The sequence below is a fragment of the Boleophthalmus pectinirostris genome, unplaced genomic scaffold (assembly GCF_026225935.1).
Source record: "Boleophthalmus pectinirostris isolate CB_2022bp ecotype Guang Dong unplaced genomic scaffold, ASM2622593v1 HiC_scaffold_23, whole genome shotgun sequence".
In the NCBI taxonomy this organism is placed as follows: Eukaryota; Metazoa; Chordata; class Actinopteri; order Gobiiformes; family Gobiidae; genus Boleophthalmus; species Boleophthalmus pectinirostris.
The window spans coordinates 323,355-342,289 of NW_026571207.1; the positions used below are offsets into that span (position 1 = coordinate 323,355).

Genomic DNA, 18,935 nt, shown 5'->3' on the forward strand with positions numbered 1-18,935 from the left:
TCAACATCAAGTCCTGTTCGTACTTCAACTCCAACGCCGTCCCCCTCAAACTGTCCTTCACCAACCAGGACCCCCACGGAGACCCCATCAGCGTCATCTTCAAGGTAGGACACACGGGGAGGGCATCTGACACACCAGCGTGTGGAGGTCTGGGACAGAGCCTCTGGACTGGCAGACCGGGGTGGTGGTCCCTCTGTGTAAGGAGGACGACCAGAGGGTGTGTTCCAACTCCAGGGGAATCACACTCCTCAGCCTCCCCGGGAAGGTCCATGCTCCTCCAAGTCCATGTTCTACATGTTCAGATGTTGTAGATGTTGTAGATGTTCCTAATGTTCCTGATGTTCCTGATGTTGTAGATGTTCAGATGTTGTAGATGTTCAGATGTTCCTGATGTTGTAGATGTTCTGATGTTCCAGATGTTCCTGATGTTGTAGATGTTCCTGATGTTGTAGATGTTCAGATGTTCCTGATGTTGTAGATGTTCCTAATATTCCTGATGTTCCTGATGTTGTAGATGTTCCAGATGTTCTAGATGTTCCGATGTTGTAGATGTTCAGATGTTGTAGATGTTCAGATGTTCCTGATGTTGTAGATGTTCCTGATGTTGTAGATGTTCAGATGTTCAGATGTTGTAGATGTTTCTGATGTTGATGTTCCAGATGTTCCAGATGTTCCAGATGTATGTCCAGATGTTCCTGTTGTGATGTTCGATGATTCCTGATGTTCCAGATGTTCCATGTTCCATGTTCCTGATGTTCCTGATGTGTTCCTGATGTGTGTGATGTGCTCCACAGTCTGGAGATGACCTTCGTCAGGACATGCTCACGCTGCAGATGATCAGAATCATGAACAACATCTGGATCCAGGAGGGTCTGGACATGAGGATGGTCCTCTTCAAGTGCTGCTCCACCGGACCTGGGACAGGTACCACTGAGACCTGGTTTAGACCTGGTTTAGACCTAGTTTAGTATTGAGAATGTGCCCCTGCTGCTCTCCAGTTCTTATGGAGATGATTCCTTAGTAGTAGTAGTAGTAGTAGTAGTAGTAGTAGTAGTAGTAGTAGTAGTAGTAGTAGTAGTAGTAGTAGTTATATGTGTATGTCCGTGTACTTTCAGGGATGGTGGAGATGATTCCTCACGCAGACACGCTCAGGAGGATCCAGGTGGAACACGGAGTCACAGGATCGTTCAAGGACCGACCTCTGTCCGACTGGCTCCAGAAGTACAACCCCACAGAGGAGCAGTACGACAAGGTACTACTACTACTACTACTACTACTACTACTACTACTACTACTACTACTACTACTACTACTACAACCCCACAGAGGAGCAGTACGACAAGGTACTACTACTACTACTACTACTACTACTACTACTACTACTACTACTACTACTACTACTACTACAACCCCACAGAGGAGCAGTACGACAAGGTACTACTACTACTACTACTACTACTACTACTACTACTACTACTACTACTACTACTACTACAACCCCACAGAGGAGCAGTACGACAAGGTACTACTACTACTACTACTACTACTACTACTACTACTACTACTACTACTACAACCCCACAGAGGAGCAGTACGACAAGGTACTACTACTACTACTACTACTACTACTACTACTACTACTACTACTACTACTACTACTACTACTACAACCCCACAGAGGAGCAGTACGACAAGGTACTACTACTACTACTACTACTACTACTACTACTACTACTACTACTACTACTACTACTACTACTACTACTACAACCCCACAGAGGAGCAGTACGACAAGGTACTACTACTACAGTCTATGGTGCTCCTGTATTTATATTTACAGTCTATGGGTGCATATGTATTTATATTTACAGTCTATGGGTGCACATGTATTTATATTTACAGTCTATGGGTCCGCACGTATTTATATTTACAGTTTGTGAGTGCACACGAGCTCAGTCTGCCATAACTCCACCATTACCAGCATCCATTACTTATTTTTTATTATTATTATTATTATTTATTTTGCCTTTTCTCATCCTGGAGTTCGACTTTACTGATCCACAGAGAGAAGGCGATGGTTCTTGTGTCTTTAAGGTCTTCTCTGTGGTGGTGTGTTTTAAAGTCTTCTCTGTGGTGGTTCTTACGTCTTTGAGCTCTTCTCTCTGGTGGTTCTTGTGTCTTTAAGGTCTTCTCTCTGGTGGTTCTTGTGTCTTGAGCTCTCTCTCTGGTGTCTTCAGGCGGTGTTCTTGTGTCTTTAAGGTCTTCTCTCTGGTGGTTCTTGTGTCTTTAAGGTCTTCTCTCTGGTGGTTCTTGTGTCTTTGAGCTCTTCTCTGGTATCTTCAGGCGATGTTTTTTTTGTATTTGAGCTCTTCTCTCTGGTGTCTTCAGGCGGTGGTTCTTTTGTCTTTGAGCTCTTGTCTCTGGTGGTTCTTGAGTCTTTGAGCTCTTCTCTGGTGTCTTCAGGCGATGTTTTTTTTGTATTTGAGCTCTTCTCTCTGGTGTCTTCAGGAGGTGGTTCTCGTGTCTTTGAGCTCTTCTCTCTGGTGGTTCTTGTGTCTTTGAGCTCTTGTCTCTGGTGGTTCTTGTGTCTTTGAGCTCTTCTCTCTGGTGGTTCTTGTGTCTTTGAGCTCTTCTCTCTGGTGGTTCTTGTGTCTTTGAGCTCTTCTCTCTGGTGGTTCTTGTGTCTTTGAGCTCTTCTCTCTGGTGTCTTCAGGCGATGGTTCTTACGTCTTTGAGCTCTTCTCTCTGGTGGTTCTTGTGTCTTTGAGCTCTTCTCTCTGGTGGTTCTTGTGTCTTTGAGCTCTTTTCTCCTCTCTGGTGGTTCTTGTGTCTTTGAGCTCTCTCTCTGGTGTCTTCAGGCGATGGTTCTTACGTCTTTGAGCTCTTCTCTCTGGTGTCTTCAGGCGATGGTTCTTACGTCTTTGAGCTCTTCTCTCTGGTGGTTCTTGTGTCTTTGAGCTCTTCTCTCTGGTGTCTTCAGGCGATGGTTCTTACGTCTTTGAGCTCTTCTCTCTGGTGGTTCTTGAGTCTTTGAGCTCTTCTCTCTGGTGGTTCTTGTGTCTTTGAGCTCTTCTCTCTGGTGGTTCTTGTGTCTTTGAGCTCTTCTCCTGGTGTTCTTGTGTCTTGAGCTCTCTCTGGTGTCTTCAGGCGATGGTTCTTCTTGCTCTTCTCTCTCTTCAGGTGGTGGTTCTTGTGTCTTTGAGCTCTTCTCTCTGGTGGTTCTTGTGTCTTTGAGCTCTTCTCTCTGGTGTCTTCAGGCGGTGGTTCTTGTGTCTTTGAGCTCTTCTCTCTGGTGGTTCTTGTGTCTTTGAGCTCTTCTCTCTGGTGGTTCTTGTGTCTTTGAGCTCTTCTCTCTGGTGGTTCTTGTGTCTTTGAGCTCTTCTCTCTGGTGGTTCTTGTGTCTTTGAGCTCTTCTCTCTGGTGGTGTCTTTGATTCTCTCTGGTGGTTCTGTGTCTTTGAGCTCTTCTCTCTGGTGTCTTCAGGCGGTGGTTCTTGTGTCTTTGAGCTCTTCTCTCTGGTGGTTCTGTGTCTTTGAGCTCTTCTCTCTGGTGGTTCTTGTGTCTTTGAGCTCTTTTCTCTGGTGGTTCTTGTGTCTTTGAGCTCTTCTCTCTGGTGGTTCTTGTGTCTTTGAGCTCTTCTCTCTGGTGTCTTCAGGCGGTGGAGAACTTCATCTACTCGTGCGCGGGCTGCTGCGTGGCGACGTACGTCCTGGGCATCTGTGATCGCCACAACGACAACATCATGATGAAGAGCAGCGGCCACATGTTCCACATCGACTTCGGAAAGTTCCTCGGACACGCCCAGATGTTCGGCAACATCAAGAGGTGAGAGAAACTCCAAAACCTTCGCTTCAGATCCACCTAGAACCTGCCAAACTCCCTCCAGAACCGCTTAGAACTCACTAGGAACTCTCCAAAACTGATTTAGATCCAACTAGAACCTGCTTAGACCCCTCTAAAACCGGTTGAGATCCGCTTAAGGGTGCGTTCATACTTGTCCTTTTGTGGTCTTAGTTTTTGTCCTTTTCTAATCCTGCTTTGGTCCTCTTCTAGTCCTGGTTTATTCCTGGTTTAGTACTGGTTTAGTCCTGTTCTAGTCCCGTTCTAGTCCTGCTTTAGTCTACCTTTAGTCTAGTTCCAGTCCTGGTTTAGTCCTGTTCTAGTCCTGGTTTAGTCCAGTTCTAGTCCTGTTCTAGTCCTGTTCTAGTCCAGGTCTAGTCCTGTTCTAGTTCTGTTCTAGTTCTGCTTTAGTCTAGCTTTAGTCTAGTTCCAGTCCTGGTTTAGTCCTGTTCTAGGTCCGTTCTAGTCCTTGTTTAGTCCTGGTTTAGTCTTGGTTTAGTCCTTTTCTAGTCCTGTTCTAGTCCTGTTCTAGTCCTGTTCTAGTCCAGGTCTAGTCCTGTTCTAGACCTGTTCTAATCCTGGTTTAGTCCTGTTCTAGTCCTGGTTTAGTCCTATTCTAGTCTTTTTCTAGTCTCGTTCTAGTCCTTTTCTGATCTTGTTCTAGTCCTGGTTTAGTCCCGGTCTAGTCCCGTTCTAATACCGTTCAAGTCTAGTTCCAGTCCTCGTCTAGTCCTGTTTCAGTCGTGTTTCATGTCCTGTCCTAGTCCTTGTTTAATCCTGGTTTAGTCCCGGTCCTGGTCCAGTTCTGGTCCCGGTCCTGGTCCAGTTCTGGTCCCGGTCCAGTCCAGTCCCGGTCCCGGTCCTGGTCCCGGTCCTGACTGTGGTCCTTGTCGCCGCCAGGGACCGCGCTCCGTTCGTCTTCACGTCGGACATGGCCTACGTGATCAACGGGGGAGACAAACCGTCGAGCCGCTTCCACGACTTCGTGGATCTCTGCTGCGAAGCCTACAACCTGATCAGGAAACACACACACCTGTTCCTCCACCTGCTGGGCCTGGTACACACACCCCATACACACATACACACATACACACACCCCCCATACACACATACACACACATACACACACCACACACATACACACATACACACACCCCATACACACATACACAACCTGATCAGGAAACACACACACCTGTTCCTCCACCTGCTGGGCCTGGTACACACACCCCATACACACATACACACATACACACACCCCATACACACATACACACACCCCATACACACACACACCCCATACACACTATACACACACACACAACCTGATCAGGAAACACACACACCTGTTCCTCCACCTGCTGGGCCTGGTACACACACCCCATACACACAACACACACATACACACACACACATACACACATACACACACCCCATACACACATACACACATACACACACACACAACCTGATCAGGAAACACACACACCTGTTCCTCCACCTGCTGGGCCTGGTACACACACCCCATACACACATACACACATACACACACCCCATACACACATACACACATACACACACCCATACACCACATACACACATACACACACACCCCATACACACACACACCACACACCCCATACACACATACACACACCCCATACACACATACACACACCCCATACACACATACACACATACACACACCCCATACACACATACACACACCCCATACACACATACACACATACACACACATACACACATACACACATACACACACCCCATACACACATACACACATACACACACCCCATACACACATACACACATACTGTAGGACTTGTATAATACTGTAGTACTTGTACTTTACAGATGGTAGTAGTAGTATAATACTGTAGTACTTGTACTTCACAGATGGTAGTACTTGTATAATACTGTAGTACTTGTACTTCACAGATGGGAGTATAATACTGTAGTACTTGTACTTCACAGATGGTAGTACTTGTATAATACTGTAGTACTTGTACTTCACAGATGGGAGTATAATACTGTAGTACTTGTACTTCACAGATGGTAGTACTTGTATAATACTGTAGTACTTGTACTTCACAGATGGTGTCCTGTGGGATTCCAGAGTTGTCAGATTTGGCTGATCTCAGATACGTTTATGACGCTCTGAGACCTCAAGAGTCTGAGGCCGACGCCACCATGTACTTCACCAGGTACTACTACTACTACTACTACTACTACTACTACTACTGCTACTACTGCCATGTACTTCACCAGGTACTACTACTACTACTACTACTACTACTACTACTACTGCTACTACTGCCATGTACTTCACCAGGTACTACTACTACTACTACTACTACTACTACTACTACTGCTACTACTGCCATGTACTTCACCAGGTACTACTACTACTACTACTACTACTACTACTACTACTGCCACTGCCATGTACTTCACCAGGTACTACTACTACTACTACTACTACTACTACTACTACTGCCATGTACTTCACCAGGTACTACTACTACTACTACTACTACTACTACTGCTACTACTACTAGTACTAGTACTAGTACTAGTACTGGAGTACTTGTTGTGTTTTTCAGACTGATCGAGTCGAGTCTGGGCAGCGTCGCCACTAAACTCAACTTCTTCATTCATAATTTGGCCCAGATGAAGTTCAGTGCGTCTGAAGAGCGCCCCCTGCTGTCCTTCTGCCCCCGAGTGCACACGGCCCGAACCGACGGAACCATCACCGACCTGCACGTCTGCACCCACCAGCGCACCGCCAAGGGACACGTAAGACTCTGACATGACACCAGACACCAGCGCACCGCCAAGGGACACGTAAGACTCTGACATGACACCAGACACCAGCGCACCGCCAAGGGACACGTAAGACTCTGACATGACACCAGACACCAGCGCACCGCCAAGGGACACGTAAGACTCTGACATGACACCAGGGCACCGCCAAGGGACACGTAAGACTCTGACATGACACCAGACACCAGCGCACCGCCAAGGGACACGTAAGACTCTGACATGACACCAGCGCACCGCCAAGGGACACGTAAGACTCTGACATGACACCAGACACCAGCGCACCGCCAAGGGACACGTAAGACTCTGACACGACACCAGCGCACCGCCAAGGGACACGTAAGACTCTGACATGACACCAGACACCAGCGCACCGCCAAGGGACACGTAAGACTCTGACATGACACCAGGGCACCGCCAAGGGACACGTAAGACTCTGACATGACACCAGCGCACCGCCAAGGGACACGTAAGACTCTGACATCACTCTGACATCATGACATCACCGTGACATCACCGTGACATCACTGTGACATCACACTGACACATGTTCTCCTGTAGATGTGTGAGTCACACACATGTTCTCCTGCAGATGTTTGAGTCACACACACATGTTCTCCTGCAGATGTTTGAGTCACACACATGTTCTCCTGCAGATGTTTGAGTCACACACATGTTCTCCTGCAGATGTTTGAGTCACACACATGTTCTCCTGCAGATGTTTGAGTCACACACATGTTCTCCTGCAGATGTTTGAGTCACACACATGTTCTCCTGCAGATGTTTGAGTCACACACATGTTTTCCTGCAGATGTTTCTCCTGCAGATGTTTGAGTCACACACATGTTCTCCTGCAGATGTTTGAGGTCACACACACATGTTCTCCTGCAGATGTTTGAGGTCACACACACATGTTCTCCTGCAGATGTTTGAGTCACACACATGTTCTCCTGCAGATGTTTGAGTCACACACATGTTCTCCTGCAGATGTTTGAGTCACACACATGTTCTCCTGCAGATGTTTGAGTCACACACATGTTCTCCTGCAGATGTTTGAGTCACACACATGTTCTCCTGCAGATGTTTGAGTCACACACATGTTCTCCTGCAGATGTTTGAGTCACACACATGTTCTCCTGCAGATGTTTGAGTCACACACATGTTCTCCTGCAGATGTTTGAGTCACACACATGTTCTCCTGCAGATGTTTGAGTCACACACATGTTCTCCTGCAGATGTTTGAGTCACACACATGTTCTCCTGCAGATGTTCGTGGTGAAGGTGGAGCGGGACCACGAGGCGTCTCTGGTGAGAAGAACCTTTGAGGAGTTCCACGAGCTCCACAGTAAACTCCGCCTCCTCTTCCCCTCCAACAAACTGCCCAGGTAACTCCGCCCACTGCACCTGCACGCACCTGTCGCACCTTTCCACTCACCTGTCCATACAGCTGTTCATACACCTGTTCATACACCTGTCATACATCTGTACACACCTGTTATACACCTGTCCACACACCTGTCATACACCTGTTCATACACCTGTCCACACACCTGTTCATACACCTGTTCACACCTGTTCATACACCTGTCATACACCTGTTCATACACCTGTTCACACCTGTTCATACACCTGTACTCACCTGTTCATACACCTGTTATACACCTGTTCTCACCTGTTCATACACCTGTTCTCACCTGTTCATACACCTGTCACACCTGTTCATACACCTGTTCATACACCTGTTCTCACCTGTTCATACACCTGTTATACACCACACACCTGTTCATACACCTGTTCACACCTGTTCATACACCTGTATACACCTCACCTGTTCATACACCTGTTCACACCTGTTCATACACCTGTTATACACCTGTTCACACCTGTTCATACACCTGTTAACACCTGTTCTCACCTGTTCATACACCTGTTCACACCTGTTCATACACCTGTTCTATACACCTGTTCTCACCTGTCATACACCTGTCCACACCTGTCCACACACCTGTCACACACCTGTCACACACCTGTCACACACCTCTCCACACACCTGTCATACACTTGTCCACACACTTGTCATACACCTGTCATACACCTGTCCACACCTGTCATACACCTGTCCTCACACCTCTCCACACACCTGTCATACACCTGTCATACACTTGTCCACACACTTGTCATACACCTGTCATACACCTGTCATACACCTGTCCTCACACCTGTCATACACCTGTCACACACCTCTCCACACACCTGTCATACACCTGTCATACACTTGTCCACACACTTGTCATACACCTGTCCACACCTGTCATACACCTGTCCTCACACCTGTCATACACCTGTCATACACCTGTCATAGACCTGTCACACCTGTCTCACCTGTCCACACACCTGTCATTGACCTGCCCACACCTGTATAACACCTGTTCACTCACCTGTCTCACCTGTCCTCACCTGTCCTCAGGTTCCCGAGCCGGTTTGTGATTGGTCGATCTCGAGGGGAGGCGGCGGCCGATCGGAGGAAAGATGAGCTCAACGGATACGTGTGGCACCTGCTGCACGCCGCCCCCGAGGTCACTCAGGTCAGACTGACAGGCGCTACTGACAGGCGCTACTGACAGGAGCTCCACCAGTGTGCTTTACAGATAAACTTGCCTTGTGTGTTCTGGTGTGTTTCAGTGTGACTCAGGTCGTGTGTTCTGGTGTGTTTCAGTGTGACCTGGTGCACTCAGGTCATGTGTTCTGGTGTGTTTCAGTGTGACCTGGTGTACTCAGGTCATGTGTTCTGGTGTGTTTCAGTGTGACTCAGGTCGTGTGTTCTGGTGTGTTTCAGTGTGACCTGGTGCACTCAGGTCGTGTGTTCTGGTGTGTTTCAGTGTGACCTGGTGTACTCAGGTCATGTGTTCTGGTGTGTTTCAGTGTGACCTGGTGCACTCAGGTCGTGTGTTCTGGTGTGTTTCAGTGTGACCTGGTGTACTCAGGTCGTGTGTTCTGGTGTGTTTCAGTGTGACCTGGTGTACTCAGGTCATGTGTTCTGGTGTGTTTCAGTGTGACTCAGGTCGTGTGTTCTGGTGTGTTTCGCTGTGACCTGGTGTACTCAGGTCATGTGTTCTGGTGTGTTTCAGTGTGACCTGGTGTACTCAGGTCGTGTGTTCTGGTGTGTTTCAGTGTGACCTGGTGCACTCAGGTCGTGTGTTCTGGTGTGTTTCAGTGTGACCTGGTGCACTCAGGTCGTGTGTTCTGGTGTGTTTCAGTGTGACCTGGTGTACTCCTTCTTTCATCCGTTGCCCAGAGACGAGGCTCCTTCAGAGAGACACGCCCCCAAACCTCCAGGTGAGTCATGTGACCTGAGCACCGACCTGAGCACCGACCTGAGCACCGACCTGAGGCCTCGTTTATAAATCTCGTCTCCTTGCGCAGTCGCTCTTTTGTCGGGTTTCTGCACCGGGTCGTGAGCGTGCCGACTCGGACCTGATGTAAAACTCTGCACCGAGTCTGACGACACGAGGCAAAGAGAAACTGGTGAAGACGACCTGAAGTGAATCATCAGAAAATCCACATATAGACCGTCATCCATGTTTCAAAATAAAATCTAAAATAAGAAAAAGGAAAAAAAAAACTTCAATTTTCTTCATTATTTGTCTCCAAAACCGAAATGAAAAAAAAAAATTAAGATTTGGTTTTTCAATTTTTATATTTTGTGTTTAAATGAAAAATGGAAAAAAACGGATCTCGGTCTCAGTCTCGGTCTAGTCTCGGTCTCAGTCTCGGTCCCAGTCTCAGTCTCGGTCTGGTCTCGGTCCCGGTCTCAGTCCCGGTCCCAGTCTCGGTCTCAGTCTCGGTCCCAGTCTCGGTCTCAGTCCCGGTCCCAGTCTCGGTCTCAGTCTCGGTCCCAGTCTCAGTCTCGGTCTCAGTCTCGGTCTCGGTCTCTGTCTAGTCCCGGTCTCGGTCCCGGTCTCGGTCTCGGTCTCAGTCTCGGTCTCAGTCTGGTCTCAGTCCCCGGTCTCGGTTCTGGTCTCGGTCCTGGTCTCGGTCCCGGGTCGTCTCGGTCTCGGTCTCGGTCTCGGTCTCGGTCCTGGTCTCGGTCCCGGTCTCGGTCTCGGTCTCGGTCTCAGTCTCGGTCTCGGTCCTGGTCCTGGTGGAGCAGGACGTCACTCCTCCGACCACAACACGACGGACATTAGAGTCGACCCAACAGCGACAGGACCGCACCTGCCAATCAGGCGCCATGTCCCACAAAGCCGAGCAAATACAACATTTTCTGTTGGTCTGGACTCAGTCGAGACTTTAACCATTTTATTTATTTTACAACAAACAAACCTGCACCGATTTCTGTCAATGTACCAATATTTCTGAAATCTCCGCACTTTTTTATAAAAGTGTGAAAGTGACTGTGTGTGTGTGTGTGTGTGTCTGTGTGTGTGTGTGCAGAGCCGCGCTGGACTCCTCCCTCGGGGGCGGGGCCTGTGTCGTCGGGGGCGGGGCCTGGGTCGTCGGGGGCGGAGCTCGGTCAGATCAAACTCTCCATCTCCTACAAGAACCAGAAGCTCTTCATCATGGTCATGCACATCCGAGGCCTGGTGAGTCACATGACCAACCCCCCCCCCCCGTCCCCTGTGTGTGACAGGTGCCCCCCCCCCCGTCCCCTGTGTGTGACAGGTGCCCCCCCCCGTCCCCTGTGTGTGACAGGTGCCCCCCCCGTCCCCTGTGTGTGACAGGTGCCCCCCCGTCCCCTGTGTGTGACAGGTGCCCCCCCCGTCCCCTGTGTGTGACAGGTGCCCCCCCCCATCCCCTGTGTGTGACAGGTGTCCCCCCCGTCCCCCCGTGTGTGACAGGTGCCCTCCCCGTCCCACCCCCCCGTGTGTGACAGGTGCCCTTCCCGTCCCACCCCCCGTGTGTGTCAGATGTCCTCCCCCCATCCCCCGTGTGTGTCAGGTGTCCTCCCCCGTCCCCTGTGTGTGACAGGTGCCCTCCCCCGTCCCCCCGTGTGTGACAGGTGTCCTCCCCGTCCCACCCCCCCGTGTGTGTGTCAGGTGCCCTCCCCGTCCCACCCCCCGTGTGTGTCAGGTGCCCTCCCCCCCCACCCCCCCGTGTGTGACAGGTGCCCTCCCCCGTCCCCCCGTGTGTGTCAGGTGCCCTCCCCCCCCACCCCCCCCGTGTGTGACAGGTGTCCTCCCCCGTCCCCTGTGTGTGACAGGTGTCCTCCCCCGTCCCCTGTGTGTGACAGGTGCCCTCCCCCGTCCCCCCGTGTGTGACAGGCGCCCTCCCCCGTCCCCGTGTGTGACAGGTGTCCTCCCCGTCCCCTGTGTGTGACAGGTGCCCTCCCCCGTCCCACCCCCCCATGTGTGTCAGGTGCCCTCCCCATGTTTGTGTGTGACAGTGACCAGGTGTGTGTGTCCCAGGTGTGTGTGTCAGGTGACGGCAGGTGTGTGTGTGTGACAGGTGTGTGACAGATGACGGCAGGTGGTTGTGTGTGTCGGCAGGTGTGTCAGTGACGGCAGGTGTGTGTCAGGTGACGGCAGTGTGTGTGTGTTGACAGTGTGTGACAGTGCAGTGTGTGTGTGTCAGGTGACGCAGTGTGTGTGTGTGTGTGTCAGTGACAGCAGGTGTGTGTGTGTGTGACAGGTGTGTGTGATTGGCAGGTGTGTGTGACAGGTGACGGCAGGTGTGTGTGTGTGTGCAGGTGTGTGTGTGTGTGTTGGCAGGTGTGTGTGACAGGTGACGGCAGGTGTGTGTGTGTGTGACAGGTGTGTGTTGTGTGTGTGCAGGTGTGTGTGACAGTGACGGCAGGTGTGTGACAGGTGACGGCAGGTGTGTGTGTCGACAGGTGTGTGTGACAGGTGTGTGTGTGAGTGTGTGTGTGACAGGTGTGTGTGTGTGTGGCAGGTGTGTGTGACAGGTGACAGTGTGTGTGTGACAGTGTGTGTGTGACATGTGTGTGACAGGTGACGGCAGTGTGTGTGTGTGTGACAGGTGTGTGTGACAGGTGTGTGTGACAGGTGACGGCAGGTGTGTGTGTGTTGGCAGGTGTCGCTCCCTGACGGGACAGATCCAGATCCGTACGTGAAGCTTTACCTCCTCCCAGATCCACAGAAAACAAGTAAAAGAAAAACCAAAGTCACGAGGAAAACACGAAACCCCACGTACAACGAGATGGTGAGACCAGGACTAAACCAGGACTAAACCAGGACTAAACCAGGACTGAACCAGGTAAACCAGGACTAAACCAGGTCTAAACCAAAACCAGGACTAAACCAGACTAAACCAGGACTAAACCAGGACTAAACCAGGACTAAACCAGGTCTAAACCAGGACTAAAACCAGGACTAAACCAGGACTAAACCAGGACTAAACCAGACTAAACCAGGTCTAAACCAGGACTAAACCAGGTCTAAACCAGGACTAAACCAGGACTAAACACTAAACCAGGTCTAAACCAGGACTAAACCAGGTAAACCAGGTCTAAACCAGGACTAAACCAGGACTAAACCAGGACTAAACCAGGACTAAACCAGGTAAACCAGACTAAACCAGGACTAAACCAGGACTAAACCAGACTAAACCAGGTCTAAACCAGGACTCTAAACCAGACTAAACCAGACTAAACCAGGTCTAAACCAGGACTAAAACTAAACCAGGACTAAACCAGGACTAAACCAGGACTAAACCAGGTCTAAACCAGGACTAAACCAGGTCTAAACCAGGACTAAACCAGGACTAAACCAGGTCTAAACCAGGTCTAAACCAGGACTAAACCAGGACTGAACCAGGACTAAACCAGGACTAAACCAGGTCTAAACCAGGACTAAACCAGGACTAAACCAGGACTAAACCAGACTAAACCAGGACTAAACCAGGACTAAACCAGGACTAAACCAGGTCTAAACCAGGACTAAACCAGGACTAAACCAGGACTAACCAGGTCTAAACCAGGACTGAACCAGGACTAAACCAGGACTAAACCAGGACTGACCAGGACTAAACCAGGACTAAACCAGGACTGAACCAGGACTAAACCAGACTAAACCAGGACTGAACCAGGACTAGGACCAGGACTAAACCAGGACTAAACCAGGAGGACTAGACCAGGTCTAAACCAGGACTAAACCAGGACTAAACCAGGACTAGACCAGGACTAAACCAGGACTAGACCAGACTAAACCAGGACTAAACCAGGACTAAACCAGGACTAAACCAGGATTAGACCAGGTCTAAACCAGGACTAGACCAGGACTAAACCTGGACTAGACCAGGACTAGACCAGGACTAGACCAGGACTAGACCAGGACTAGACCAGGACTAAACCAGGTCTTCCTGTGGTCCACAGCTGGTGTACGAGCGGATTCCTCGTGGGGACCTGGACCATCGGATGATCCACCTCCGGGTTCTGGGAGACGGGTCTTTTTGGGAGAACCCGGTTCTGGGCGAGACTTTCATCCCCCTGTCGTCTGTGAGCCCGGGTCAGCACTGGGTCGACTGGCACCAGCTGGGGGCCCCGTCCGAGGGCCCCGGGCCGCAGCACTGACCCCACCCACCCTCAAGAGGAACTGGTCTGGTCCTGGTCCAGTCCTGGTCTGGTCCTGGTCCTGGTCTGGTTCTGGTCTGGTTCACACTGGAGCAGCTCTTCACTTTTTTTTTAGGAACTGAACCTTGTCACATTTTTGTAAAAACTGAACTGAACATTTAAACTGACATCACAGTGACATCACAGTGACATCACAGTGACATCACATCACAGTGACATCACAGTGACATCACACGTGACATCACAGTGACATCACGATGACATCACAGTGACATCACAGTGACATCACGATGACATCACAGTGACATCACAGTGACATCACAGTGACATCACAGTGACATCACATGACATCACAGTGACATGACATCACGATGACATCACAGTGACATCACAGTGACATCACGATGACATCACAGTGACATCACAGTGACATCACAGTGACATCACAGTGACATCACGATGACATCACAGTGACATCACAGTGACATCACGATGACATCACAGTGACATCACAGTGACATCACAGTGACATCACAGTGACATCACAGTGACATCACAGTGACATCACGATGACATCAGGAGTGAATTTCTCCATTTTTGTAGTTTTCATCAAAACTCAGTCATTAAAAACACAAATGACTCAGTTGTTTGTTTTTTAAGCTGCACTAAACTCCAGAGTCACTTTTTCCTCGTGATTCTGTGTAAATTTGCGAAACAGAAAAAGTTTGTTTGTGTTTGTGGTTTGACTCCGAGTCAAGTTTGTGTCGGCGTCTCCAGGATCGACCTCGACCGCAACGTTTGGACTCGCGGCGCCGAAGAGTCACATGCGCGATTTTACACGACGAGCGCAGACACCGGCATCTATGGTCGGTATGCGAGGAGCCCCTGTCAGCCCCGCCCCCGCCGGGCACCGCCATGTCCCACCCCGGAGCACCCCTGTCAGCCGCCACCCCAGCCGGGCACCGCCATGTCCCACCCTCACACCGCCATGTCCCTCTCAGACACCGCCATGTCATGTCTAGACACCACCATGTCCACCCCCTGACACCGCCATGTCCTGCCCTGACACCGCCATGTCCCGCCCCCACACCGCCATGTCCCGCCCTGACACCGCCATGTCCCACCCGCACCCCTGCCACACCGCCATGTCCCCCAGACACCGCCATGTCATGTCTAGACACCACCATGTCCCACCCCGACTGAGCACCGCCGTGTCCCTCCCCCCACACCGCCATGTCCTGCCCCGACACCGCCATGTCCGCCCCCACACCGCCATGTCCCGCCATGACACCGCCATGTCCCGCCCTGACACCGCCATGTCCCGCCCCGACACCGCCATGTCCCGCCCCCACACCGCCATGTCCCGCCCTGACACCGCCATGTCCCGCTCTTCATGGGACACTTTATTTTGACATCGCACTTCAGACGGACGACAACGAACTCTACGAACTCTACAAACTCTACAAACTCTAACCCGACGTTTATACGACGACGTAGTGTCGTCGCGTCTTCGCTCTTCATTCCGCGTTTAGTCGAGTGTTTTTGGGAGTAAATCTGCTGCACGCGACGACGCAAAAGTGTGCGTGACGTAAACTCGTACACGACCTGAGCACACGTGACCAGAGTTTTGCGTCTTGGGCGGCGCAGACGGACGCACGGCAGCGGGGAGTATTCAACTTTTCCGCTCTGGAGCCGGGTCCAGATTTTTTCAGCGTTTTTAAGCCTTGAAAAACGGCGTCACCGTCGAAACGAAAAACACCTACGATAAAAATCTTGAGTCGTTTTTTTGTTTTGTTTTTTGTTTTCCTCGTGAGCGTCTCGTGTGAACGGGACACTTCTGTTTCACACCGTCTGAACGAAAAAATAAAAGAGAAGAAACAAGAGAGGGCTAACCACTCTGCCACTGCCCCCCGACTCTTTTTCTTTTTTCTGTTTGGTTTTTCTCTTTTTTGTCTCGAGTTTTTTTTTTGTTTTTTTTACTGTGACTTGAGTTACACTGTAAAAGTGTTTAATGCAGATTAGATTTTTATTTGAATTTAGTTTCTGAGATTTTGTGCGGTGTTTGTTTGTTTGTTTGTTTGTTTCTGAAGTCGCTCGCACTGTAAAATACGAATGTACAAATTTGATTTTTTAAAACAGTTTGATTAAAGTTTGAACTTGAACCTGAGACGAGTTTGTTTTTGAGTTTATTTGTGCGGAACAACACGGACACAAAGTCTCACAAAAACACAAAAAAACACACAAAAAAAACAAATGTCGATTGTTGTTTTCCTTCTTTATGCAGAGAAAAGTTTAATCCATGTTTCAGTCGTTCATTTGTTTTTCAAAATAAAACAAAAAATAAGAAAACAAAAAAAATATATATAATAAATATAAAAATTCGAAATTTTCAGTTTTCAATTTTGTGTTTAAATGAAAACTAGAAACCAGACCAGAACCAGACCAGGACTGAGACTGGGACTGAAAATGGTTTAGTCCTGGTTTAAACCTGGTTTAGACCTGGTTTAGTTCTGGTTTAGTTCTGGTTTAGTCCTGGTTTAGTTCTGGTTTAGTTCTGGTTTAGTTCTGGTTTAGACCTGGTTTAGTCCTGGTTTAGTCCTGGTTTAGACCTGGTTTAAACCTGGTTTAGTTCTGGTTTAGTTCTGGTTTAGTCCTGGTTTAGACCTGGTTTAGTCCTGGTTTAGACCTGGTTTAGTTCTGGTTTAGTCCTGGTTTAGTTCTGGTTCTGGTTTAGTTCTGGTTTAGTCCTGGTTTAGTCCTGGTTTAGACCTGGTTTTAGACCTGGTTTAGTCCTGGGTTTAGTTCTGGTTTAGTTCTGGTGGTTTAGTTCCTGGTTTAGTCTGGTTTAGTTCTGGTTTAGGTCCTGGTTTAGTTCTGGTTTAGTTCTGGTTTAGTCCTGGTTTAGTTCTGGTTTAGTTCTGGTTTAGTTCTGGTTTAGTCCTGGTTTAGTTCTGGTTTAGTTCCTGGTTTAGACCTGGTTTACCTGGTTTAGTCCTGGTTTAGTCCTGGTTTAGTCCTGGTTTAGACCTGGTTTAGTTCTGGTTTAGTTCTGGTTTAGTCCTGGTTTAGACCTGGTTTAGTTCTGGTTTAGTTCTGGTTTGTGTGTCTTTTATTTGTGTTTCAGGTTGTGAGGAAATGTTTAATCTGCAGGTTTCACAATCGGCGCCGTGTGACCCAAGACCAAGACCAGGATCAAGATCAAGACCGGGACCAGGACCAAGACCGGGACCGGGACCAGGACCAAGACCAGGACCAAGACCGGGACCAAGACCAGGACCAGGACCAAGACCGGGACCAAGACCAGGACCAGGATCAAGACCGGGACCAGGATCAAGACCAGGACCAAGACCAGGACCAAGACCAGGACCAGGACCAAGACCGGGACCAAGACCAGGACCAGGATCAAGACCAGGACCAAGACCAGGACCAAGACCGGGACCAAGACCAGGACCAGGATCAAGACCGGGACCAGGACCAAGACCAGGACCAAGACCAGGACCAGGATCAAGACCAAGGACCAGGACCAGGACCAGGACCGGGACCAAGACCGGGACCAAGACCAGGACCAGGATCAAGACCGGGACCAAGACCAGGACCAAGACCGGGACCAAGACCAGGACCAGGATCAAGACCAAGACCAGGACCGGGACCAGGACCGGGACCAAGACCAGGACCAAGACCAGGACCCAAGACCAGGACCAGGAGCAGGACCAGGACCAAGACCAGGACCAGGACCAGGATCAAGACCAGGACCAAGACCGGGACCAAGACCAGGACCAAGACCAGGACCAGGATCAAGACCGGGACCAGGATCAAGACCAGGATCAAGACCAGGACCAAGACCGGGACCAAGACCAGGACCAAGACCAGGACCGGGACCAAGACCAGGACCAAGACCAGGACCCAAGACCAGGACCAGGAGCAGGACCAGGACATCGCGTCTTCACTTTTTATTTTAATTTGAGTGGAGTTTTTTGAGGAGTTTTGTTGCGTCACGTCAAAACCAGGAGAGTCAAACACACGGCCCGGGGGCCACATCCGGCCCTCCCACACCTTTAATCTGGCCCTCGGCTCATTTTTTACTCAAATATTTGAATGGTATTTTCTATTAAAATCTTGTTCTGTGGTGTTTATCACAGCAGCGTCTCTGTACGTGGCCCCTCCCACCAGAGCAGCGTCTCTGTACGTGGCCCCTGTCTCTGTACGTGGCCCCTCCCACCAGAGCAGTACGTGGCCCCTCCCACCAGAGCAGTACGTGGCCCCTCCCGAGAGGCGTCTCTGTACGTGGCCCCTCCACCAGAGCAGCACAAATGAAGACTTGTCTCTTTCCAAACGCTCTTAAAGGACGATCGTTTTGACTGTTGACCGTGACCCTCATCAGAAAAATGTCCAACATGAGAAAAGTGGAGCCGAGTGCAGGATTTTACAACAAAAATGACTTATTCCTATTTACAGACAAGTTCATGTTAAAACTTTGTGTTGAAATTGTATTTTTCTTAAAGTTTCAGGTTGTTCATAATATTATAATATTTTGTAAAAGAAAGAGTTCATCAATTAAAAAAGATTTCTGTAATAGATTTGTGTTTCTCTGCACAAATATTTGAACTTCTTGTTATTTTTGGGGTTTATATGACGTGAGTTTAACGCTCCTGATCTAAACAAAAAACATGAACGATAAAATATTTTTACTCACGAGTCCAAAAAGTGCATCTCTGGTCTCAAGTCC

At 49.5% G+C, this 18,935-nt stretch overlaps 1 protein-coding gene across 1 annotated transcript in view; it reads left to right on the forward strand.

The window, feature by feature from the left end:
• The window catches only part of pik3c2b (phosphatidylinositol-4-phosphate 3-kinase, catalytic subunit type 2 beta), a 36,518-nt gene extending 22,114 nt beyond the window's left edge, over positions 1-14,404 (forward strand). The window contains exons 12-24 of the mRNA XM_055159554.1: positions 1-104; positions 795-924; positions 1,116-1,252; positions 3,656-3,825; positions 4,741-4,897; positions 5,956-6,065; positions 6,465-6,657; positions 7,948-8,066; positions 9,149-9,266; positions 9,939-10,017; positions 11,116-11,264; positions 12,712-12,840; positions 14,012-14,404. The exon at positions 1-104 is cut by the window's left edge and continues 97 nt beyond it. Coding sequence (XP_055015529.1) covers positions 1-104; positions 795-924; positions 1,116-1,252; positions 3,656-3,825; positions 4,741-4,897; positions 5,956-6,065; positions 6,465-6,657; positions 7,948-8,066; positions 9,149-9,266; positions 9,939-10,017; positions 11,116-11,264; positions 12,712-12,840; positions 14,012-14,209 — 1,793 coding nt within the window. The 3' untranslated portion in view covers positions 14,210-14,404. The remainder of the gene's footprint in view (positions 105-794; positions 925-1,115; positions 1,253-3,655; positions 3,826-4,740; positions 4,898-5,955; positions 6,066-6,464; positions 6,658-7,947; positions 8,067-9,148; positions 9,267-9,938; positions 10,018-11,115; positions 11,265-12,711; positions 12,841-14,011) is intronic.
• Positions 14,405-18,935: the final 4,531 nt, after the last annotated feature.